This window comes from Puntigrus tetrazona, unplaced genomic scaffold, assembly GCF_018831695.1.
Source record: "Puntigrus tetrazona isolate hp1 unplaced genomic scaffold, ASM1883169v1 S000000223, whole genome shotgun sequence".
NCBI lineage: Eukaryota > Metazoa > Chordata > Actinopteri > Cypriniformes > Cyprinidae > Puntigrus > Puntigrus tetrazona.
Window position 1 is genome coordinate 1,113,602 of NW_025047891.1, and position 25,916 is coordinate 1,139,517.

General features: G+C 37.4%; 1 protein-coding gene across 2 annotated transcripts; it reads left to right on the forward strand.

Annotated features, from left to right (window-relative positions):
* The first annotated feature begins 1,130 nt into the window (after positions 1-1,130).
* On the forward strand, positions 1,131-25,501 carry slc38a4 (solute carrier family 38 member 4). 2 transcript variants are annotated; one of them, XM_043230746.1, is made up of 16 exons: positions 1,131-1,262; positions 10,900-11,035; positions 11,143-11,230; positions 11,315-11,430; positions 13,859-13,932; positions 14,017-14,109; positions 14,186-14,267; positions 14,496-14,578; positions 14,647-14,705; positions 14,837-15,097; positions 15,180-15,259; positions 15,876-15,976; positions 16,089-16,213; positions 21,931-22,075; positions 22,165-22,262; positions 23,431-25,501. In XM_043230746.1, the coding sequence occupies exons 2-16, from the start codon at positions 10,932-10,934 to the stop codon at positions 23,533-23,535; spliced, it is 1,614 nt and encodes a 537-aa protein (XP_043086681.1). In that variant the 5' UTR covers positions 1,131-1,262; positions 10,900-10,931; the 3' UTR covers positions 23,536-25,501. The 2 variants fall into 2 exon arrangements, with proteins under 2 accessions (XP_043086681.1, XP_043086680.1); XM_043230745.1 differs by lacking the exon at positions 1,131-1,262 and adding an exon at positions 7,032-7,187.
* Positions 25,502-25,916: the final 415 nt, after the last annotated feature.

A 25,916-nucleotide genomic window follows, 5' to 3' on the forward strand; every position in this document is an offset into this window, starting at 1 on the left:
CTATTTTTGCATCATGTCTTCTTGCATCGAAAGCGCGCTTGACGTTCGTTGGCCCTCACACTTGTCTCCAAATCTGCTCATTAGCATGATTGGAGTTTTGTGACTTTCCACCTCGAGCTTTGCATGCACTTCAGTCGTGTTTGATTTCGCTCAAGGACATGCATGTATTCACATGAGTGAAGCTGGCAGGAAGATCAGTTCACTCACAGAAGCGCAAAGTCAGCTGGATCCTTTTGGCAGTGTCTAAATGTCCTTCTGTTAACAAACTAAACACGGTCACCACTCAGCAATTAAAAACCTTGTGATTTATGAACACGACACATTGATGTGACTCAAGATTGATAAACTGGATCGGTCGGCTCAGGCCCGATGCTGGGATTCTTGATGAGAGGAACTGAATGTAATTGGAAAGTCTTAAAAAAGCTTAAAAAAATAATAATGCAACATTAAATTGAAGAAAAAGAATAGTGCAATCTATTAGTTTCTGGTAACACTTTACAATAAGGTGTCATTTGTTAAAATGCATTAACGCCAACAAACCATGTGCAATGCATGTATTACAGTATATTTTTGTTAACAGTAGGCTAATTAATAAAAATACAATCATTCATTTAGTTCATGTTAGTTCACAGTGCATTAGATAATGTTAACAAACACAACTTGGGGTTTTAATAACGAAATCAGCAATAGCTAAGATTAATAAATGCTGCAGAATCACTCTTAGTTCACCTTAACTAATGATCCTTATTGTAAAGCGTTACCAGATTTCTTAATAGTGCTTTTTGGAATTATATTTTTCCATTAACTACAATGTCGCTAGTAGCTATTTTGTAAATGAATAAATATGTAAAAAAATAGTAATGAAACAATGCTTAAATAAAAGACCCTAAAAAATAAAATAAAGACTAAGCCGTCCAAGAGCACAAACTTCCCAAACACACTTGCGGACCAACAGGACTTCACGTACACATGATGGAAGAGACCCCCGAGAGAGAGAGAGAGAGTGTGTGTGTGTGTGTGTGTGTGTGTGTGTGTGTGTGTGTGTGTGTGTGTGTGTGTGTGTGTGTGTGTGTGTGTGTGTGTGTGTGTGTGTGTGTGTGTGTGTGCGCTCGTGCTGTAATTTGATGCTCGTGGAGGGTCTGCCATCATCACATGGTGGAAATTTCCACGCACTCCTCCCAGTCCAGCGGGTTCGAGCTCGGGGAGCGACGCCAGTTTCTCTCCATCCTGCGAGCTCTGCGCGGACTCCTTGAAGGATCCAGGTGGGTGCAAACACACAGATACACACACATTTGTGACCAGAATGAAAGCGAAACATCGACGTCGCTCTGCAGCATCACGGTTCGGCGCGAGATTGAAATCATACGTTTGGAAGCATCTCTGAATCGCTATTATAATCACAAAATGATTGCTTTAAACACACACACACAAACACACACACACACACGTACATATATTTAAAAAATACTGATTATTTCGAGGCTGCTGAACGACAAAGCGTAGTAACGTTTGCATGCATTTTTGCGCAAATCACAAAATGAGTTACTTTATCGTGCAGGCTCGTGCAAACGGACGGGAAAGCAACATGTTTGTAGCATTTCAGCGCGTACCGAAAGATGTATGCGTGAAGAAAAGCGTGCGTTTTGAATGTTTTGCTGGGCATTATCGCGTCGCTTCCACGCGCAACAAAGCGTTTGTGTTTGGCGCGCGCCGGAGCTCGTGCTGATATCAGTCGAGCAAACCTTTAAAGGCTTTAAAGGCACACTGCGCTCTTATTCTCACACCAAGTGTTTTACAACATGTGTATTATTTCACGAGGTCTGGGGTGTTGTAGTCGGTGTATATCGTCGCGTGGAGGAAGCGGCATCCAAAACAATCGAGCTTTAGCCTGTACAAGGGACACGTGTGAACTTTACTATTGTTATCAGACGAGGATACTGCTCTGGCTCCATTTGCGTTTAACATGCACTCTTATTCTTCAGGCATTTAGCAGGCCCTTTTCAAAACAGCAAGAAAGCCCACCTTTTCACCGAAGAGTATGTCTTGATTGCAAACTACGTTTAAACTGGTAGCAATGCATAAGACTGAGAAAGAGTGACTCTGTGCTGCAGTTGTATTGTGCATGCTACTCCAGAACATTCTGTAATGTGTGAACCGCCCACAAATGCTCAGCTCATTCCATCTTTCTCTCTCACACACACACACACACACACACACTACACTGGGGGGAGCTTTAATAATCCATGAGCACTTCCATTAATTATCGGTATTGCATGCATGCATTTAACCCTTTTTAATTTAAGGTCTGAGCTATAAAGATGTTCAGTTAGTAGGTGCATTGCGTTCGTCTGACCGTCCTTCACCGTCATTTACTTGTGCTCGTCAAAAACACGTTTTAACAGAACAGAACATCGTGAACCGGTTACGACTACCAGAGATGTGTTTGTTCGTTGGGATGCATCTTTTTGGGGTGCTCTAGATGCAGACAACGGTTTAGGATCAAGCTGCTTATTCAAACACATCGCGGCGCCGCTGCAGTCCGTCATGTTCGTGGACCTTTTGTACATTCGCTCTAGGTAGTTTGAGGCCCAGCATAGTAAAACTAGTAAAAGCAAACAATTCCTTGTTCACTTTACACAATTTAAACAGTGACTCTGCAATGTCGGGATTCTGAACTGCAATAACCTGCTTGCCAGGTTTCAGTCAGAGATGAACGATAATCGTCAATCATCTGAGTCAGATAGTGTGCTCGGTCACGCAGAATGTTTCAATATTCTTATTTTCTGATTTGCTACAATTTTGCTGCTTTCGCTGTACTCTGGATCCAATATCAGACAAAAATAATAAAATCATACAGTTTAAAAGCGTTTGACTGGTAGCGTATGTCACAGCTGAAGAAAATATCTTCTAAGAACATTTTTGCCAAAGTTACATTTGGATTATGAAAACGTTATTGTGATGTCATGTGAGCATTTGAGATTTTTTCTTTAATATTTAAACCGTTATGAGGTCATTCCATTTGACCATTTTTTTGTGTGTTCTCTGAAGATTCTAAAGCAAGTCGCAACGTTTAAAATGAGAACTTCCAACTAAAATATTTTAGAATGATTTATGAATAATGTTTTATTGCTGACCCTTTGAGAACATTATCAATGTTTTAAAAAATGTATCAAACTTACTTGGCAAAGTTGTTAAAACTTCGAGCAAATGTTGTATGCATGCTACTGCCAGAACAATTCCTATAAACTGTATTATTTTGGCATTCAGAAATGTAGCTTAATTTTATTTAAAGTGAAACTGAAGCCAATGGCATGTGTGACATGCACTGTGCAAATAAACCTCAGTCCTTCTGCATGAGTCTTAGCATTTTTCGTGCTTGATGTAAGTTGCCTTATATATGATGCATTTCAATAAAAGTCGCAGCACATTTCAGATGATAGAAAAGCAACCTTTATTCCAGGAAATACAGTAATTGTTTTTAAATAATTGTATCACAGTGTAGTTATTTCTGGTGACAATTCAAAGAATGAATGCTTTTAATATCACAGGAATTACTGGGTTCAGTGGTTTATCCAATAATGAAAGCGCTTTAGAAAAAGAACTGATTCTTGGACCCAACTGTAGTTTTGGCGCAAACTCAAAGACCGAAATAACCTCAAAGAACAAACACAGATGAAGCCACAATGTTCCTGTCAAGCCAAGCCAGAGCAGAGACGCCCAGAATGTCACCTTTCTAGTATCGCCCTTCATCAGCAGCTTCAGATTGGACATGACGTTTATTCTAATTATGATCAGAATTATCACGAGGTATATTTATGAAACTAGTGCCCGTGAAAAGCCCGCCGCAATCTACAGTGTTCTGGAGATACATGGTCACTTATACATGGACACTGGGGTTGTCTGGGGGGTTTTCCTCACGTGAAAATCTCCACGGCTTTGTCGTCATTCATTCCGACTTGCGCTATTTTCAATGCAAGCAGCACAGGTCTGTCCAATATGTGTTCTGCAATGAACTAATCAATAGACTGATAAGATGTTAGACGGAGAGATGAAACCAAGGACATGACAACCAAAAAATAAACATCAGAAACTCTTTGTCAGGCTTTTGCATTCGCAATCATTTTTTTTTTAATTCAGTCAAGCGTTTTTTGTGGAGGTCGAGCACCAAAGATGTGTAGCAACGTATTTTCTCATGTCTACCGTTTCTGCTCACAGTAAATCTGAGGAATCCCAAAGATTTTACAGTTAAAAGCTTTGAAATTTGGCACGCTCATTGAGCAGAATCTCAGCTAGCCCTGTGCCAAATTTGATCTCAAACCGTAGAACGCCACCATCAGCTCAAACACCATCAGCTCAAAGTTGCATTAACCTTTCTGTTAATAATGCTTTTTTAACTGATTCTGAGTTCAGTCTTAACGATGCTTAGCTTCTAGAGTTTTCATCATTTTGAGGTCAAAAACATTATTTTAAACATTTCTTAACATGTGATGCATTAACAAAGTTATATTTGCAATATTACTTCCAAGCTAAACTTGTTAGACGTTGTCATGGGCAACCTGCCTTGAGGGGGAAAAAAAGTACATTACTATTAAATATATACTTAATTTAATAATATATTAAAGAAGGACATATATGTTTCTTTAGATTTTATGGAGCAAAGGTGAAGCCGTGTTGAGAGTTGGTGGGGGTTCCTGGTGTCTGTCTTTCTGCTTCTTGATATATTTGTGTAATGTAATCTAGAGCCGTACGGAGGGTCGGGCTGGATAATCTTAGATCTGAAGGAGAACATGAGTCCTGCTGCGAGCGCTCAGAGAAATAAGAGCGCTGAGAGCGTGCAGGTTGGGGATCTGAATGTCACACGAATATAAATCATGTGTAGTTTTATCCAGTCTTTGGGTTGCTGGTCTCGGGCGGGAGTGTGGAATGTTGTTTCTCAGTGTGGCATCTCTCCTCTGTTTCTATGGCAACCGCTCCCACATGGACAACAGCGCAGACCGTGATCTTTGGCATGTGCATGCTGCAAGAGAGACCCTGTCCGTGTTCCCCTTCCCTGTTCCTGGAAGCACATCAACAGAACACATTTTTGGTGTCTCTCTCTTACCTGAGCCATCTATTTCAGGTCTTGGAGTCTTTGCTGATGAGCTGATGACTTGAATCAGACACGTCTGTTGGACTCTTTTCACATTTCAAGGGTTCTCAGAAGCAGAAGTCATCCTAAAGTTTGTGTTGCTGAAACTTCACACTGCTCAGAGGAGAGAGGATGTTTGAAAAATGAGATGTTTTCACATTTTGAAACCTTTCACATTTTAAATGTTCCAATTTCAAAAACGCAAAGCACTGTTGACTAGTTTTCAGAAACGGATCGCTAAGGAAAAATAACACAAAGTACTGTGTTATAAATCTATATTCATTTTAAATGGAAATAAAAAAAACTTTGCAGCACTGTAAAAATGAATTTTAAATTCAGCATACAGTCCATCATGAAGATTTTTTAGAGTGTACTGTATCCCAAAAAAGGCTTAGAGTATATTTTTATTGTTGTTGGCTCTCATCTTTATAAAAAATGGCATCTAAATAACAAAATGATGGGTTAATTTTGGGTACACTATAGTATTTGGATTTGTTTTGAGGTTAAAGGAACTAGATTTACCAGTAAAATCTGAACGTTTAGCTTCATATTTAACAAATTAGTAATTGAATGTATTATACAGTACTCTGAGTGTGAGGTAGAGGTGTTGTGTTTCTGTGGAGCGTTGTGTGTTTGACCCTTGAGCCGGAGCTGCTGATTGGCTCGTGGTATTGAGAGTGTTGAGTGTCTCCGTATAAGGAAAGGCCTCTCGGCACAGGAAGGCTCTTTCTCCTTGAGATTGGAGCACCTGCATCAAGTAAGATTGGCTTTTTACTATAACTAGCATTTTACTCTCAGTAACTTGTGAGGACATTCAGACGCAGTCATGATGTAGGAGCTGATTGATTTATTGGACTCTTTAAATGCCTCATGTTGAATGGTTTGACTGGGACCATTTGTTTGGGAGGATGTGGTGTACTGGTTAAAGGTTCTTGGTTCGATCCTCCCAAGATACAGACTAGCACAAACCCACCTTCGGGGTGGTTTAGCTGGTTTACCACTTTTTTATTCAACTTAAAGTACTACTATAAAACTATTTCAGTTGCCACTGATGGATTTTTCAATGGCCAACATGGACAGATATCCAGAGTTCTCGTATTGGATAAAATGTTGATGTTGAGTACACACATATTATCCTATTTTTGTGGGAAAAAAAAGTAGAACAATATTATATTGGTGATCAGTAGCTATTTCAATTGGCACTGGTGGAGTTTTGACCAACATCGCCAACATTGATGTCTGGAGATTATGTAGCTACATATTTGAAGTATTTACCAAAGTCACCAATAATTGGAAATATATGGGTGGCCAGAATTTTAATTGGCACTGATGGATGTTTCAGTGGTTGATATTGATACCTAGAAGATATGATTATTGAATGTAATGTTGATGTATAAGTGTAAAAACGTAAAAAAGTGATTTTATGGCCATAGAAGGCACATTAAATGTTTGGAGAATAAAATATCTATAACAACTTAATAATACTAATAAAAACATCTATTTTACTCACTTTAATATGTAATATACTCTTACTTTAATATTTTTCAAAATATCCCAATAAATGCAGCATGTCTTTTAATTAGATGTGGTCGTTGGCTGATGTCTGCCAATAGGATTTCTGATCGGAGTTAAATGAAGTTTCAGTTCATCTCTGGGTTTTTGATCAGTGACCCGCGGTGTGTGTGTCAGTGTGTGTGTTTGCGCACACGCCTCAGTCGCGTATGCAGATTGGAGCTGTTGGTTGGCGTCCCAGAGCGGGTCTTCAATATCAGCGTCCGTGAGGCCGAGCGACCCCAGAGTCTTGCCCCAGTGCAAACAGAAGTTGATGCAACCCGTCGCCTTATCTCAAACTCATTTCTGGAAGCCCGTGTGCCCTTCAGTGACGCAGGTGAAGGGGAGAGGAGGCGGAGCTTCCAGCTGAGTGGTTGCCATAGAAGCGTCCCGATTGGCTGAGGTGGGCCCTCCCAACGCTCTTTAAAGCTTCCACTCACCTCCAGGGCTAAAAAATCAAGCTCATCCTTGATCTGTGAGCACGTCCTGCATCTGACCGGCTTTCAATGTGAGTAACCAAACAATCATTAATACATTATAACTGGGTTAATGCTTGAGGAGATCTGTGGGTTTTGTGTTTGGTTGTTGGTGCTTCTGTATGTGTGTGTGTGTGTGTGGTCTGCGTCCAGCCGGTGGCTTGAAGAATGCTGGTTCAAGCACAAACACAGACATTCCCTTTGAAGAGCGAATGTTTCTCATCGTAAAACACTCAGGTCAGCTCCAGCTGCTTGGAGGCATTGACGATGACAGCACAACTAACCGGTTTAAAGCCAGTCTGCACAAGATTCGCTCAAACTGCATCTGAGCGGTTTGGTTTAGATGGTTTAGATGGTTTATTTTGTGTTGGGTTAATTGGCTTTTGCTAGGACAACCGATTGAGGTATTTTCTACTTTCTGCTTTCGGTCGTAAATCTAAAAGAGTTGAATTGTGTTGAGAGATGCTGCACATAAAGCTGCATTAGTTATGAGACTATCAGGTCTCAGTGTTTCTCAGTGTGTACTGTAGTTAAAGGTGTGGTTGTGTTTCATTAACAGGGTCTGTTTAGGTTTGTTGCATCAGCTTTATCTGCTCTCTGCTGGTTAGGCTGGTTTTACAAGGCTGGAGTTTGTTCTTAGACTTGATGTCTTACAGCCAAAGTTACATGAAAGGTATTTAAATTCTTAGTTTAGATAAATGAACCATGATCTTCTATCTCGCTATGCTGCATTATTATTAATATGTAACCTTTTAACATTAATATGCATCCTTTAGTGTGGAAAAAATGGCTTTTTAAAAAGTTTCACCCCAGTGACAGCTTTTGTACTTTTTTTTTTTTTGTTAACATGACGCATTCATATTGGATAAGATCTAAAGTCATAGGCAGCTGTGAATATGTAATATATATTATTAAATGGTTTTTGGTTTTTGCTGTAAATGTAAAACATCAAATATTTTTGACAATCAAGTGATTGAAGTGTTTGATACCAATAAATGGTAAATTTACCTGAATTGGTAAATTGGTATTTTCTTTGGTATTTTTGGTATTCTTGGTATTTTCAGCTTTCGTCCCACACAAATAACACACAAACTGTTTTAGAATGTTCTCATTGTATCATTATATAGCATTATATCGTAACGTGTGAGAATGTAAGAAGAATACTAATGAAGTTATAGGAAGATTCCAAGAACATTTTGTCCTAAAATTTATGAGAACTTTAAAATTTATAAGAAAGAAAAACATTGTGAGGATTTTCCGTGTTAGCTGGCAATAATCTTGTTTTTCTTAACAACTTTGAAAATGGAATTTCTTCACACTGCTTACTGCTTTTATTTGGACGTTGATGGACACAAAGCATCAGATTATTCATATCAGATGAGTAGATAAAAACGGTTTAGCTGTGATTGTAGAACTGATCGGTGCGATTGGATTAGACCCACTGTTGTTTTATTTTAATGCATTGAGTGGCAGTCATTAACGGACAAATTAGTGATTGACATTTATTCTGACTTGAAGTGTTTTTCTTACTGCCGTTGTTTTGAATGTCTGTGTATCTGACAGTCCAGCAGTAAAAGCTGTTTACTCTGTAAAACCGCTCTCGTATGTGAAAGCAGTAAATGTACCCCGTCTGCGTTTATTCCTAGTCCTGTGGAATATTTCCATGAGTCTGTAGTGCAGCAGTTTCTCTGGCCACATTTATGAATCCTATCAATGAGGGCTTTGTGTCGGTGAAGAGATGCATTGTGGGTAATTGGGTGTAAGAATGGTTTGGCGGTGTTTTGGCTTATTAACTGGCTCATCGGAGTCTTATGTAATGTTCTGGACGCTCAGGAAATGGTTTTCAGGACGGTTTGTGCCTTGCATGGGCTGGAAATAGCTGACCTGAGGCCAGTGTGCAGTGTGTGTTCGTAACAGGTGTGTGCCGGAGCGAGGCTAAACGTGGCTGATTCCAGGGCTAGTGCGTCATGGAGCGGATCAGACACAGATACATGAGTCCTCAACCCAAACACTGAACAAACACAGCCTTTATGTGGAGCTGGAGCAGCCCTCGACGGGGAATAAACTCTGAATCCAGCAACAGTGACGTGTGTGATTGTCATGATAAAATATATTATTTAGAATAAATGAATATGTGATCAAAATAAAATAAATAATGAAAAAATATGAACCTTGCAGATGACCATAGCTCAGTGTTTCTCTCTGATGTGTAATTAACATGTTAGCTCAAACTAGTGACTTCCTGAGGCTGAAAATAGAAACTGATAAAGACAGAAGAACTAGATGTTCTGTGATGTTGAAGGCATGGCTTATCGGTTGTTGAGCTTGTGCAAGCTCAGATCTGGCTTGTAGCACTTCTTCATTTAGTTTCATCCATCTCATGCCCGTCCAAATATCCAAACGCCACAACGGAGCGCACTAGACGAAGAGAGCCGTCGAACTGTGCTCACTGTCCATGGGTGAAAGGTCGTGTTGCTGGCCGTCCTTGAAACTGATGGGCAAAGGACCTGCAGAACATCAATATTGTAGTCTCTCAAAAGTTTGTATTATATTGCGCCTTGGATGCCGATATGACAATATATTTAAAAACAACCAACCTTGAAATTGGTGGAAAACAACCTCGTGACGTGTTTTACCTCTAGAACAAGCCAGATTTGTTTAGTGTTGAGGTTATATTGATTGATGTATCACAACATGTTCAGAGTCCCAGTCAATACATTTGGCAACAAATTGTTGACTTGATTTTAGCCGGATCGGTTCAGGGTCACTTGGCGTGAACATACGAGTAGTAAATCTGCCAGAATTTGGACGTATTAACAGATTTTTCCTGATTAAAGTCACGAATAAACTGGGAATGATGTATCGAGGTTATATCTGAGCCGCTGCTCGGGGTTGATTCTAGATGCCGTTAGAAATTTGTGACCTGGTAGAGATTTTCTTGATCACCATGTGTTTCTTAAGGCAAATAACAGCGAATGAATCCAAAGCTCATAGAGCGCACGAATGTCTTTGTTGCTTTATTGGTTATTAGATGAAAACCTGGAGGCTTGTGACTGTCCCATTGACTCCAAAGTAAATTTACACTGTCAGCATCCAGAAAATGATGAAAACATCTGAATGTTATGAAGCAACAAGACTTTTTTGCGCACAAAGAAAATGTCAAAAATGACTTGATTTGTCTGCGTCACCGTAGCACCATTTTGAAGAGCAAGTGAAAGTAAACAGCTGAGAAAGAAAATGCTTATGTAACAATATATTGGATCCAGACGTTCAGTCTTAAAGTGACAGTAGTCTAATATTCCTGCTGCCTGTCATTCATGCTAATCAAAAAGCAGAGAGAGAAAACCTCATATGATATCATCTAATGTGAAAAAATTTAATTTACACACTGAACATGACACAGTGCTTTTATTTATTTATTTTTTGCGTTTTTTTAGTCCTGTTGCTTCAGTGAGCTTGAGGTTTTTGAGGTTATTCTCTTTTTTCCCCCTTCTTTTTAAACTTGTATTAGCTGGCAGTGGTGACAAGAATTATGGAAATTCTATGTATCAAAAACTCTAATGCCATATTCAAAGCCAATATTGTTATATATATATATATATATATATATATATATATATATATATATATATATATATTTTTTTTTTTTTTTTTAAGTTACCGTGATATACCGTGCTCTTATCGTGATATAAGGTTTTAGTCACATCATAAGCTCTAACCAAACTTCTCTGGTTCTCCTTCCAGTTCTTCTAAAGACCAAATCCTTATCTGTAAACATGGAGCGTATGGAGCTGAAGAAAGTGAGCATGGAGGCGGACGATGAAAGCAGCGTGGACGAGCGCTTCATGCCCATCGATTCAGAGAAGGCCACCATTAACAGGTGCGTTGAACCCCGGCGCCGTGTGACGTCTGACACGCATGCTGAAATGTTTATGTAGCATCAAACAGCCCCTGTGAAAGAAAGTGACGTGTTTGTGTGAACCGCAGCTCGCTTCTGGACGAGGAGGACGCAGAGAGTCAGAAGTTTCTCACCGATGGTATCATGAAGAAGAAGAAATATGAGGAAGAAGAATATGTAAGACCCGTGTTGTGAAGCTCATTAGCGTGTTCGTATCCTCTCTCTGGAGCTGTGGTTTATGTCCGTCTCTGTGTCTCGCAGCACCCGGGTCACGCTTCGTTTGGGATGTCTGTCTTTAACCTCAGTAACGCCATCATGGGCAGTGGAATTCTGGGATTGTCTTTTGCAATGGCCAACACCGGCATCGTACTGTTTGTGTGAGTATACCGTGGGGAAGTGGGAGGGGCATGTATCAGCCCATGAATATTAATCAGGTGAACTTTCAGCCAATCCTAATCCTAGTTGTGAAAGCCACTGGTTGTGTTGCTTACACACAAAACACAGTTTCTGAAAGCTGACACACCAAAAGCTCTACAACACACAATGCTCTCTTGTAACACACACAAATCTAACGTTTGCACATGATGTGTTTGTGTCGTTTTTAATGCAAGGGATGTGTGAGGCATTTCACACACAAAAAAAGAGCTGGAAAAACTGTAGGACAATAAAAAAATAATACAATAAAAAATAATAATAATAATAATGAAAAATGCATACACGTTATTAAAATATATAAAACAAAATAAATCCAAATATATCTACTGAAATATATTTCAAAAGTTTTGATAAAACTGCTGTAATAAAACTGTAAAAATGTGTATGTATTTATTTATTTTTTATGCATACTTCAATTTTAAAGGTTTTAAAATAAAGCAGTAGATACAAATATATATAGTGTGTATATATGGTAAGTATTCTTACTGTCTTATAAAACCGAGATGAAAAATGAAATAAAATGAATAAAAACTACAGCTCTAGAGCCACAGAGCTAGTTCCAGAAAGCCCTGGAGAGGTTCTTATCTAGGAATGTGCTGGCTCTCGCTCTGTCGGGACGACACGCTACACCTCGCGTATCACTAATAAACTATATGGATATATTTAGAGTAGTATCTGATGTTCAGTGAGGGGTTAAACTTTGTGTGTTGGTTTTTGTGGTTTATGGGGGCACAAATGTGTGTAATGACAAGGTTATGAGTGAGATATTACAACCTGGAGGTGTCACCGTAATTCAAAAAGCTTGCATACTGTAGCTGTGGTCGGGTTAGGGGTAGGGTTGGTGTAGGGCAATAGCACATAAAGTCTGTACAGCGTCCCCACAATTCACAAAAATCAAGAGTGTGTGTGTGTGTGACACCTTCAACAGTCACCTGAGTGCTCAGAGCTCATTCATTCTCCGGCGCTCGTGTCAGGCGGTTATTCCTGTAGCGTGAGCCGCAGGAGGCCGGTGTCGGGTGACCCATCCATCATTCACTGATTCTGTCGCTCGGTTTGTGTCTCGCTGCAGCTGAGCGTCAGTCAGTGCTTCATGGGTCATTTTATATGTCGTTCAGACACTCTCTTCCTGTTCAGGCTTGGCTAAAATAGGCCTAATTGCGGACTAGCTTTGCTGATAATTAAAAATCTAGCTTTAGACAAACTGCAAATGTTGTCAGTGCGTGTCTTTGACTTTAGCATCCGCTGTAATACTCTCGTCTGAAAGACTTATGTTGTTCCTTACGTCTCGTCTTTTATCGCCTGTTGAGTAACATTAACTGTAGTTTATTTCTGAAGCGTTTTCTAAATGCAGACTCTGCGTATGTGTGTCTGTGCATTGATCACACACAGCGCTAATGCTAGCGCTCTAATGCTAACAATCCTTTTGAAACAGGCGAGCAGGTTAGTGAAAGGAAAAACGACTGACTTGTGCTTGAATCACTCTAACTACTGAATAACTGTTATTATTTTTGCGATTCAAAACTGTTAACTCTAACTGGTTCTGGTACAAATCACGAAATTAGAAGATAACAAGCACTGCAAATAACAAAATGGTATTTTATGAAAACAAAATTAGGACGGTACAAAACGGTTTAAAGCATTAAATAAGTAGATATGAAATTGAATGATAAACGATTTTCTAAGAACTTTTAAAAATAAAACTCATATTTAATTTTGTAACCTTTAATCAAAAGAAAACTGTACGTTTTACAGCGAATAAAATAGTATTAATGTTTATTTTTAATATTGAATAAAATTTTATTATTATTATATTATTTAACATTTATGTTTAATATCCTAAAAATGTTGTAACATTATTTAAAGCTTATAAGAATATTTTACAACATTCTGATAACTTTATTTTTACTAGTCTAATTGGTTCAAAATAAAGATTTTTCTTTATGTAACGTGTGTGTATGTGTGTGTGTGTAATGTGTATATTTATTTTGTATAAATCAAAACAAACACATGCTTGTATACATTATAACATTTTTGTATAAATATATACATTTATGTACATGTAAAAAAAAATATATATATATATATATATATATATATATATATTTTTTATTTTTTTATATTTTTATAAATTTTTATAAAATGTTTAAAAATGTTAATTCTTATTTTCAGTGTTTATGTTAAATGTTATAATATAAATAATAATCATAAGAACATTCTGAGAATGTTAGAAAGATGGAACATTTACAAGAACGTTTCAAATGTAACATTTATATAACGTTTAAAAACCGTTGCCAGAACGTTCCCTGTGTAGCTCTGCGTGTTCGAACACAAGATGCTTTATGTTTCTGATGTTTTCTTCTGTTTTTCCAGCATTCTGCTGTTTGGAGTCGCTATCCTGTCGCTGTACTCCGTTCATCTCTTACTAGTGACGGCCAAAGAAGGAGGTGGGCTCGTCGAAGAAAGCTCATACACACACATTGATTTATGAAACGTGCGTGCTATAATGCTGTACTGTCCCCCGGCTGCAGGCTCACTGATCTACGAGAAGCTCGGCGAAAAAGCGTTTGGATGGCCGGGAAAAATGGCAGCTTTTGGATCAATCACTCTGCAGAACATAGGAGGTAGTGATGCTGTGTTTAGAAGGGTTTAGTGTTTAGCGTGAAGGATGTGATGTTAATGTGTTCCTCTCGTCTTCAGCCATGTCCAGCTACCTGTTCATAGTCAAGTACGAGCTGCCCGAGGTGATCAGAGCCTTTCTGGGGCTGGAGGAGAGCTCTGGGTAAGACTGTTTGTGGATGAAAGCAAAAGATTTGTGACGGAAATCTGTAGCAGTGTCTGGGATATCATTTGTATTGGTGTTTTGATCCCGTTTTAAAGATGTTTAGATATAAATGAGACAAAATACTGAATAATGACTCTTTAAAGCTGAAGCCGAAGCAATCTATGGTGTAGAAATGAAGAGCGTGATCTTGTGTGTGTGTGTGTGTGTGTGTGTGTGTGTGTGCAGTGAATGGTATCTGAACGGGAATTACGTGGTGGTGCTGGTGTCCATCGCCATCATCCTGCCTCTGTCTCTGCTGAAGAACCTCGGTGAGTGTGTGTGTGTGTGTGTGTGAGGTGTTGTGAAGTGTGTGTAACTCTGGTTCTCGCCTCATCAGGGTACCTGGGGTACACCAGCGGCTTCTCTCTCTCCTGCATGGTGTTCTTCCTGGGAGTGGTACGTTTGCTCTTCATGTACAGCAGCTTCACGTGCCTTTTGATATATTTGCAGGAAATTGACTAAATACACAAATTTTCTTGAGCTGTGTCTTATCGTCCCTCTCTGGTGCTCTGTTTCTTCCTCGTCAGCTGATCTATAAGAAGACGATCCTGCCGTGTCCTCTGCCGTTCTTCTACCAGCACGAGTCCAACATGAGTCTGAACGGCTCTGACGCTCTGGGCCTGTACTCTCTGCCGAACACCTCGGCGCTGGCGTATATCTCAGAAGCTCACCCGGAGCACGCTGCGGGCCCGGATCACGACCCGCTCCAGAGCGCCGTGCGGCTCACCCCTCACCCAGAAGACCAGCAGGACATGTGCACGCCCAAATACTTCGTCTTCAACTCGCAGGTGAGCTCTCAGACATGCGGCGCAGCCGGTCGGACCAGCGCTGTGCGTGGAAGGATCCTCACGCTGTGTTTGTGTGTTTCAGACCGCCTACACCGTTCCCATCCTCGCCTTCGCCTTCGTCTGTCATCCTGAAGTTCTGCCCATCTACAGTGAACTCAAAGAGTGAGCAGAACTGTGTGCATGTTCACCAATAACAATGAGAACGCCTATCAGTCTAGACAGATTCATACTGTGCAGTAAAGACTAAAACATAATGCACCATTGTTGAAAATGCCTAATAACAGGTGTAACAGTGTGTGTGTGCAAGTAATACTGTTATTATTAGCGTAGTATTATTTTCAAACAGCATCAGTTCCTGTTACAAAAAATGGGAATTTAAAACATTGGACTGTATTATTATATACATATATATATATATATATATATATATATATATATATATATATATATATATTTTTTTTTTTGTGTGTAAATATCTACTACAACAGCGTATTTTTAGAAAAAAATGCTATGTATATATTAAATATAAATTATGTATTTGTTTGTATTTAAATATATACATCTTAAATATACACAGCACACACATATATTATGCTAACAATATATATATACATATATATATAAAATAAACACACACATACTTGACATTTTTTTTCTTCCAAATAGCATCAAGTGTAGTAACAAAAGCGGTTGGATATTTAGACTATTTTTAGACGATATTTTGCGTCTTTCTGCCCAGTTGTTCGCGTATATTTTCTGACGCTGTATGTTTCCTCAGCCGCTCTCGGAAGAAGATGCAGCGCGTCTCAAACCTGTCCATCCTGGCCATGCTGGTCATGTACCTGCTCTCGGCTCTCTTCGGCTATCTGACCTTTTACGGTACGTTAAAAACACGCTCTTCTTACACCTTCAGCGCTTTTTCATCATCACACATTACACTCTCTCTCTCTCTCTCTGTGTGTGTGTGTGTGTGTGTGTGTGTGTGTATCAGATCACGTGGAGGCGGAGCTGCTTCACACCTTCACGAAGGTCTACAAGTTTGACACGATGCTTCTTCTGGTGCGTCTGGCCGTTCTGACGGCGGTGACTCTGACCGTTCCCATAGTGCTCTTCCCCGTGAGTAACTAAACACACCCTCAGCATGCTGCTCTTTAAAGCCCTGTTGTATGATGTCCACCAGAGGGCGCTGCTCTATTGAGGTTATCAGCTTTGGCAGCCTTCTCTGAGAAAAATAATTTGTTGTCGGTTAATTTTCACAATTTTAGTGCATATTTTGCTACCACTTATTTGTCCCATATAATTGCATCATTATCATATCAGTCACCTAGGAACTAGGAACAACTTTTACGCAGCTGCTAGTAATTTCAAACTTTTTTTGAACACATTCTGCACCTTGATTACAAGCTGGTTTGGTCCAGGGTTTTATAGTTAACTTAAAACTATATCATTACTTGGACAAACTAAAAATAAGAAAACTGGTTGACAAGACGATGTTTCTTGTTTTTCTTTAGTGCAGCTTTATGCACTAAAATAACTAAAACTAATATAATATTTCATTACATTCTAAGGCAACAATTTTTTTAACTTGATTTACTAAAATAAATAATCCCTCTAATAAAAAAACAAGATGCTAAAAAAACTATATTAATTAAACGAGTTGCAAAATATAAAACCTTAAAAAAGACAAAAGCAAATAAAAATTCAAGGAAGTAGAAAAATAATACATATAAAATGAACTTTAACTGAAATTAAAAATATAAACACTTAAACTGAGCAAGTCGCTATAAAGGCACTAAATAACAAAAAAACGTATTAATTAAAATGATTAAAATATGAATATGATTTTGTGAGGTTTATGCATCATGTGAAAGGTAAATGAATGAGCTCTCCACTGATGTACGGCTTGTTAGGACATCATTTGACTGAGATGCAGCCATTTGAGAATCTGAGCATGCAAGAAATCTAAAAATTGAGAAAATCACTTTTAAAGTTGTCCAAATGAAGTTCTTAGCAATGCACATTATTAATCAAAAACGAGGTTTCGCGGTAGGAAAATTACTAAATATCTTCATGGAGCATGATCTTTAATTAATATCCTAACTATTTTTGGCTTGAAAGAAAAAGGCATCATTTTGACTCGAACATTTGCTAGAAATACACCCGTGCTGCTTATGACTGCTTTTGTGTTTCTGGGTCACAAAAGAGTGTATGTTTCTGTCGTGTGACAGGCAGAGGGTGATGGAGAGCTTCTTTCGCTCAAGCCCTGCCCCCACACACACACACACACACACACACACACACACACACACACACACAGCTCACAGTGAGGGAGGGGCGATCAAAGCCAGTGGAATATTACCTGGTGCAGTGAGCTCTACGCAGTTTCAGCCTGTGTCCACCGGAGGCACTCACTCACTCACACACACACACACACACACACACACGCCGGTCATTCGGTGTGGAGCGGAGCGGAGGCCTGCTCAGGGTCGCAGGGTTTGAGCCGCGTGGCATTTCGTGTTTCCGAGGAGCTCTTGGCCTTCAAATCTTTAAATGTCACGGCCTTTGTTCTCGAGAACTCTTTTGTTTTGTCTGAGGGCCTGCGGAGACCTTGAGTCAGACGACACTCGCTAAAAGAGAGCAGAGCTCCGAGTGAGTGTGATGAGCTCAGAGCCGTCACCTTTGAACCGTACTATCACTGACGTCCAAGTCATTCAGCCTGAATAATCCGTTTTAATTTGAAAATTAGCATTATTAGCTGGGGTTTTTTTCTGCACTATGAAAGTCAATGGGGACTTGACTTGTGTGCGTGGTAAACTATTTTTTTATAACCTTTCCAGGGTTCTTATCATTAACTAATATCTGTATCATTCAATTAAAAGTAAATGAAAAATGCAATCAAATATAACCTTGCAACTAACCAGTATTGAATTAAAACAAATTAAAATGTCTAACAAAAAATGTAAAGATATAACGATAATAAACGTAATCTAAGTATTTAAATAAAGATTTTATTTTAATATTTAAACTTAATAATAACAGTAATGAAAACTGGATAATAAAATAATAAAAAGTGAAATCAGTCAGTCTGCACTGCGCTAAAGCTGAAATGAAATTAATGAAACCTAAAAAGCGGTAAAATATATATTTAAAAAAATGACAAAAGCATATCAGACATACTAACAGTTGGAGATATAAACCTCATTGAAGATGATAATAAAACTGGTTGGTGTTGCAGTGCAAATAAGTTTAACACTGAGTGATATTAATTAACTGTGAGCTTAGGGTTTGGTTAAGGGTTCGTTGCATGTAATTTGGCATAATTTACAGTTATTACCACAGCAAGTACATATAATGTGTAAATAGGACGCTTTAAAGTGTTAAATTCCTTTTTTCCGAATGTGAAACGACTGATAAGCCCAGGGTGTTTGTGATTGGCTGAGACGGGGTGGGCGGATCCCTAGCAGTTTTCTCAGGACACATCTCGGATTGATTTCCGATGCATGCTGTTCCCAAAACTCAATCAAGGATCTTCAGCAGCACATTTGCTTCACGAGCAGCGACAGGTGCTCCGCTTCTGTGCCCTTATAAAGGAGCCCGGGGCCCTTCAGCTCCGGTTGCACTTGTATCAGGTGCTCGATTGGGTCAGGCCACACCGAACACATCTGTACGTGAATAGTTTGATTTATTACACTTTCAACACTCTGCACTTACAAAGGAGTTCAAGAAAAATATTTGTTGAAAAGGGCACGTATAATAGTCTACTAATATATACATTTACACATTTCTGTTTTAATTTTATGTATTTTTAAAATATGAATACTTCAGTTAAATTTGTAATTATATATACTTTGTTACTATTTCATTAATTAATTAATATCTAAAATAATATATACATATTTTAGCATTCATTATAGAATTTAAGATAAAGTACACATATATTGTAAATTGTAATATATGTATGTAAAGTATGATCATTTTTTTAAAATATAAAAATAATTATTACAACGAAACAAATGTATTCAAATAATTATGTTGGATTATAAATATATTAATACATATATTTATATATGATATATTTTGATTTTTATCATTTAAAATATATCTATATTTATTTATTTAACATAATATTGGCTTAAAAATGAATAACCAGTCACTTAATTCAAGAAAAAAATTCAAATAATTCAAAATTTAATCATAAATTTTGTATGTAAAGGTAAAATAACTTTTGTATTTTATATAAAACACATTATATATGATATAAATATATACAATTTATTATTTTCAAAATCATTAAATAGATTTCTTAGCATTTCTTATTAAATGCGATTATATTGTTTTTAATAAATATATTTTTAAATATATATTTTCTTCATTTTTTCTTCTATATTTATGACGTCAGTTTGCGCTCTGACCCTGTGACTGGTGCTGTGAATTATGTGAGGTCAAAGGTCACGTATGATAGCTTTCACCCGGCCGAGAGTAACGGCAGAGAGAGGCTTTCTCTGAAAAGCACGTCGTCTTCTTCTGGTTTTGCGGTTGTTGACTGATCTCTCTACTTCTGTCTTTGTGATCTCAGACGCTATTTTTGGAGCAGTTTCTCTGAAACTAGCGCGCTAGGCTCAAGCAATTCAACAGCACCGAGACAACAGACACATTGAAGCTGTTCAGGACTACAATATCTTACAGACATTTCTCAGATTACAGCATTTGTAAAAATTCAGAACTTGTGGTCTGTTTTTATGACCTCTGATTTGAGAATGAACATTTAACTACTAATGTTTTGAGGTGATCTGCTGCGACGCCTTGGGACAAGAACATCTCGTAGTTTCACAAACGCTTTTTTGTGGTGAATAAAGGTCTCTAAAGAGGTAGATGGTTCTTTGCCGAACCCGAAATAGTTGTTCTATGGCATGAGTGTGTCAGTGGTTACGTCTCAGACGGGTCCCTGGGAATATGCCTGCGGTCAGCGCAGGGCTCCGATGCGAATGCTTTGGGGCCGGACTGAAATATGGCACCCAGGTGACGGCGAGAAAACTTCAGGCTTTATGTAAGAGTCACAGATCAGCGTCTCTCTGTTAAAGGACGCTTACACAACACTATCAGCTCTACACCTCTCTCAAGACGTCTCATGAAGCAACCCGCGCTTATTAAACCGTAGCAATTAACTTTAAAGTTCCTAATTAAAATGCACTGCACTGCTGTTTATAATAAAAATAGACTTTTTTACTTACAGATATGATTGACTGACGTGTTTAAAAACAAATATATGTCTTTAAGGTTTTGTATCATTTTTTTGTGAATTGTACGATGCCATTAATATAATATTAAGCCTGCTAATGGTATGCTAATAAAAGAGTTTAGAGGTATGCACTGCAAAAAAAGGTTTTCATTGGTAGTGGTATATTCAGTTAATTGCATTAATAATTTGAAGAATATTTATTAAATGTTATTTAAATCACATATATCACATTTTGTTTAACATTTAAATGTATTTGTGCTGTGAAACAAGTCTTTTTTGGGACCTTCCTGGTTAAATAAGTAAATAACATGTAAAAAACATGGAATAAAATAAAAGTGTGGACATTTATTTAACCTGTGGGTCAGGAGTGAATAGATCAGACGTGAAAGCAAGTTAAGAGTTAGTTTCACAGGCTCTTTAAAGACTCTTCCTGTCGTTCGAGGAACTTCAGATCTGTGCTGAAAGTGTGTGTTTAGAAGTTGAAAGTTCAGGCTGGTTTAATGCGATCTGTGCTCGAGTGATCCGTGTCAAGCTCTGTCAGTCCGATCAGACGCTGCTGGCTGATGCAACTCTACCTCACGCTTACACGGGTAATCCCGCCTGAGGCTCCGCCCCCTGTGTGTGTGTGTTCCTGTGTGTGTGTGTGTGTGTGTGTGTGTGAACTTTGGCCCAGTGTGAGCCAGTTCTCATGCTCTGAGCGGATCAGTCCAGGTCCTGTGACCTGCTCTCAGATAATTCACTCACCTGCTCTGGGTCATACAGTTCTGCTCCATTCAGACTTCTGTGTGTGTGTGTGTGTGTGTGTGTGTGTGTGTGTGCGTGTGCGTGCAGCGCTAGAATAACTTTAGAACATAATATTAGTTATCCGAGGCTTTTGATTAAATCTAAACAGAAAACCGTGTTCATAAATGAAGTTGTTTGCTTTTCATTTGTTTGGAGTGGTCTGTAGATCCTCAGGACGCTTGTTCTGGAACAGACTGAGCTGTGTTTCTGAAGCAGATTTAGCATTTCATGGCGCAGAGGCTTTTGATTTCAGACTCTTTTTTTTATGTGCTTTTAGAGCTTTGGAACACGGTGAACCTAAAAAATGATGTGCGTTATCCCCGCAGAGAACCATATTTATTACAACCCCCCACATTTCCTTTTTTTGAATAGCTTTGAAAGGTCTGAAAAGATAAATGCAAAGTAAATAATAAATTGATTGCTTAATATATAAGTTTAAAAAGCTGATGAAAAATTGTATGTTGAATATTTATGTATGTATAGTTGTCAAATAATGCATATAATTAATTAATATTTTTAAGTCTACTATATATATATATATATATATATATATATATATATATATATATATATATATATATATATATATATATATATATATATATATATGATAAAATGTATATAATTTTTGTTTCATTTTATTTTTTATTTTACATTTTTGTACATTTTTGTTCAATTGTTCATGTTTATATAAACTATATAAAATCCAATTTTTAGTTAAAACTAATAGAAATAGAAAAACGGACATTTCTATATATACATATCTATATATTCTATATAGTCTGAATGGTTTGGTGATGTGTGTGTTCAGATCCGCTCTTCCGTCATCACGCTGTGTTTCGCCGGGAAAGAGTTCAGCTGGATCCGACACTTCCTCATCGCCGCTGCTATCCTGGCCTTCAACAACCTCCTGGTGATCTTCGTCCCCACCATCAGAGACATCTTCGGCTTCATCGGTCAGTGGTTTCTTCATGCAGCTCTTCTCAGTGGACGTGGAGAAATAGACCTGATCTCACACGCTTTCGTTCCTCCTCTTCCTCCTTAGGTTCGTCTGCAGCTACCATGCTCATCTTCATCCTCCCGGCGGCGTTTTACCTGCGGCTCGTCAAGAATTTACCTTTCAGATCGCCTCAGAAAATATCTGTAAGTGTAGACGCTATTTATTCTATTCTATTCTATTCTGCTATTCAATGCTTTTACTGTAGGTGATATAAACCGAGCCACATTTATCAATATATAAACACAAAGAGAGAGATTTGTTATTTTTTGCAACATGAATTGCATTAAATAACTGGGTTTCCTAAACTGGGGGGAACTTTAATTGATAAAAAGCGAAAAATTCTAATGATTTATTAATAATAATAAAAGATTTTAAGTCAATAAAATTCAAGTCCATGTTAAAACGATGTGGAAATAAAATGTAATCATGTAATCCATAAGGAAAGTAACTGTAATCTGATAAAAATGTAATCTGAGTGTAAACATTTTAAAGTATTTAATTCTATTATTTGATATTATTATAGTTTAATATGTTATATATTAACTTAAAATCGTAGGTGGATGTCACTTTTCGAATAAAATAGCGTGTGAATAATATGTAATCTTGTAATCAATTAAAAATGTAACTAGTGTTTAATTTGATTGGAATATGATTGCGTATGAAAGATTATATATAATCAGTTACTACCTAGAAATGATCGTATTGCGTTATATATATTTTTGTAATGATTTTGTTGTATTGAATTTCCAATTAAATTTAAATTTAAATGAATTAAAACAACCTATATATATATATATATATATATATATATATATATATATATATAGTTTATTTATTTTCATTTCTTGTATGCCAGCAATTATTATTTGACTTTATTTATATTTTTACCATTTTTAAGAAACGTTTTTATTGTATTTAATTTAAATTATTTTTTAATTATCATATTGCTTTCTATATTTTTTGTAATTATTTTATTGTATTGAATTTCCAATTAAATTTAAATGAATTAAAACAACCTTTTATATATATATATATATATATATATATATATATATATATATATATATATATATATATATATATATATATATATATATATATATTAGTTTATTTATTTTCATTTCTTGTACGCCAGCAATTATTATTTTGACTTTATTTATATTTTTATAATTTTTCAGAAACGTTTTTATTGTATTTAACTTAAATTACTTTGAACATTTTTAAAAATCTTTACCTATTTTTTCCCCCACGAGCATCATTATATATCACGTTATGTATTGTTCAGGTCGTTTAATTCCACTTTCTCGACAGGCAACCATTTTCCTGGTGGTGGGCATCTTCTTCATGATTGGCAGCCTGTCTCTGATCGTCTTGGACTGGATTCACAACCCGCCGGGCTCGAAAGGTGCTCACTAAAGCGCCGGCGTTCACCCGCTGAAGCCGTTTCATCCCAGAGATCATCTCTGGACGCGGACGAACCCTGCGCCTCCGCCTCTCTCTCCTCTCATAAACTCTGCTCAGCTGTTTTAACAGATCAGAGAGAGAGAGAGAGAGAGAGAGAGAGAGGCGGGCAGAAGGGTTCATCAAATAAGCACTTGAGCATTTTTTTATCAAGACATGCCAACAATCACGTTTCTTCCTGTTTGCCTTCTTCATTAGCTGGTCATAGATAGATAGTTAGTTTCTTGTTATCGGTTCACTCAAAGATGGCATTTCAGTGCTTTTCTTCTCACGCATGTTAAGGATGAAAGCAACCAAACGATGCTGATTTCTGAGTCAACTCTGTGTTTGATGCTATCACTTGAATCAGATTTCCTCTTTGAGAGGGGCAAAAAGGTCCAATTATTGCATTTTTTGTACCAAAACGAAGTACAGTTGGTCCACTAAAGCTCAGCTTTTTCCTCTCAAGCCGATCCGCGAGCATCGACTCGTCAAGAGGATCGGTTCATCGCAAGACGTTTTTAATCGGCGTTTCGTCCCGAGCGCTGGTTTACTGCCCAGATCCCGCTGGAGGTTTACAGTCACGCCGGTCCAGCCAAAGTGGACGATATTTAAAGATCCTTTGGTGATCTATTTACTCACAAAGCAAGTGAATATTTCAAATGAAATGGTTATGATATTTTTGCATGTTTTTAAATCAGAAACATGGTCTTTTTGGACGTTGTATATGGTTTGTAAATAGTCTAATTTGTTGTGGACGGACACATGCTAGAGTTTTAGTATTATATTTTAGTTGTCAGTGCCATCGTGTTTTCTTTTTGTAAATTTGTAGAAACGCCATTGTATTTCTATTGTGCCTCCTTGACGGTTTTTACAACGATCTGAAGAAAGGAGTTGCGTGGGGTTTTTTTTCTTTCTTTCTTTCTTTCTTTTAGCGTGTTACTTGATTAGTTAGCAGCTGAAACGGTGCCGAGAGCCTGGAAACCCATCTGATTTTGAGCAGTGTTTGTCTTCCGCCGTGCACCTCTCGTTCGTAAGTGCGATTTCTATTCGTTTTAAAGTCGATGTGAAATCAAAAACAGACCCCGTTTGCTTTCTTTTAGTAAAACCTCACAGCAACACATTTTACGTATCAACTAAAAAAATAAAAATTATTTTATTTTTTGCATTACTCGTACTGTAATTTTTTTTATATGGCCAAATTATTTTTTAATATAATTAACAGTATAGTTCAAAATGATTGTTGAACAAAAACTAAAATTTTTTATTTTTAAATATATTTTAACAATTGTAAAACGATTGCTAAGAATATGTCGCTCGAAAACCTATTGACGTGAATATATATATATCTTAAAATAAAATCCAGCAAATACGTGTTTTGACCTTTTTTGAATATTGTGAAATACACACACACACACACACACACACGTTTTTTGCCGTTTGGGTAATTATTAAAAATGTGACTCTTAGTTCATGAATGTATTAACATTGATAATGTATTAGTAAATGTTGAAATTATTAAGTATATTTCCTGTTACTGGATTTTTTTATTCACTTTTTCCTCATTTCTGGTCATGACTGTGGAAGTAAAAAGGGGCTGTGAGAGTGTTTTCATGTCGACTTTAAGCGTGTTTACACGCTCGTCGCTTTCTTCAGGGAAAATGTGCAGCAATCCTAACATCTGAATGTACGAACTGTAACAGTTTACATGTATTTTGCTAATGTGAAATGAACACCGAATCGCAGTATTTTTCTGACCGTAGAGGAGCAGTCGTGAGAAATGAGGCGAAAGCTTGTCTGCCGTCGTATCATAAACACCACGGCCAATCGGCTGCGGCCTCCTGTGCCTTGACCAATCACGAGCCACGTATCCGAGACTTTTGTATCACCGAAGCTGTTTCCATGTTATGTAACATGAAAAATAAAGAAATGTGAAACGACATCCTCCTTCTGTGTGTTTTTACTAAAGAAGAAAGTCCTCAGTTGCCATGGTGATGTGAGCGCCAAAGAAAATATCAGAGAGATTTAGATTATGATAATGAGGTCAGAAATCATGTTCAGAATTCATAAACATTACAAAGTTATTTAAGTCTAATGAGTAGTCATATAGTAAGTTAGTTACTTTAGATAAAAGCAAAGAAATAAAATTAATCCAAGTCCTAGTCTAAAAATAAGATTACTTTTTTTTAGATTAAATATATCTTTAAATAAATTTAGTGACAATCTTCCATATGTTCCATACGTTGAATGAAAGACGACTAAAAATAAGATACAGTTTCTTTAACATAAATAAAGTGTCTTGTTTGATTTTGACAGTTTTCATGAATTTAATTTGTGTCATTTTTTTATGTTTTATT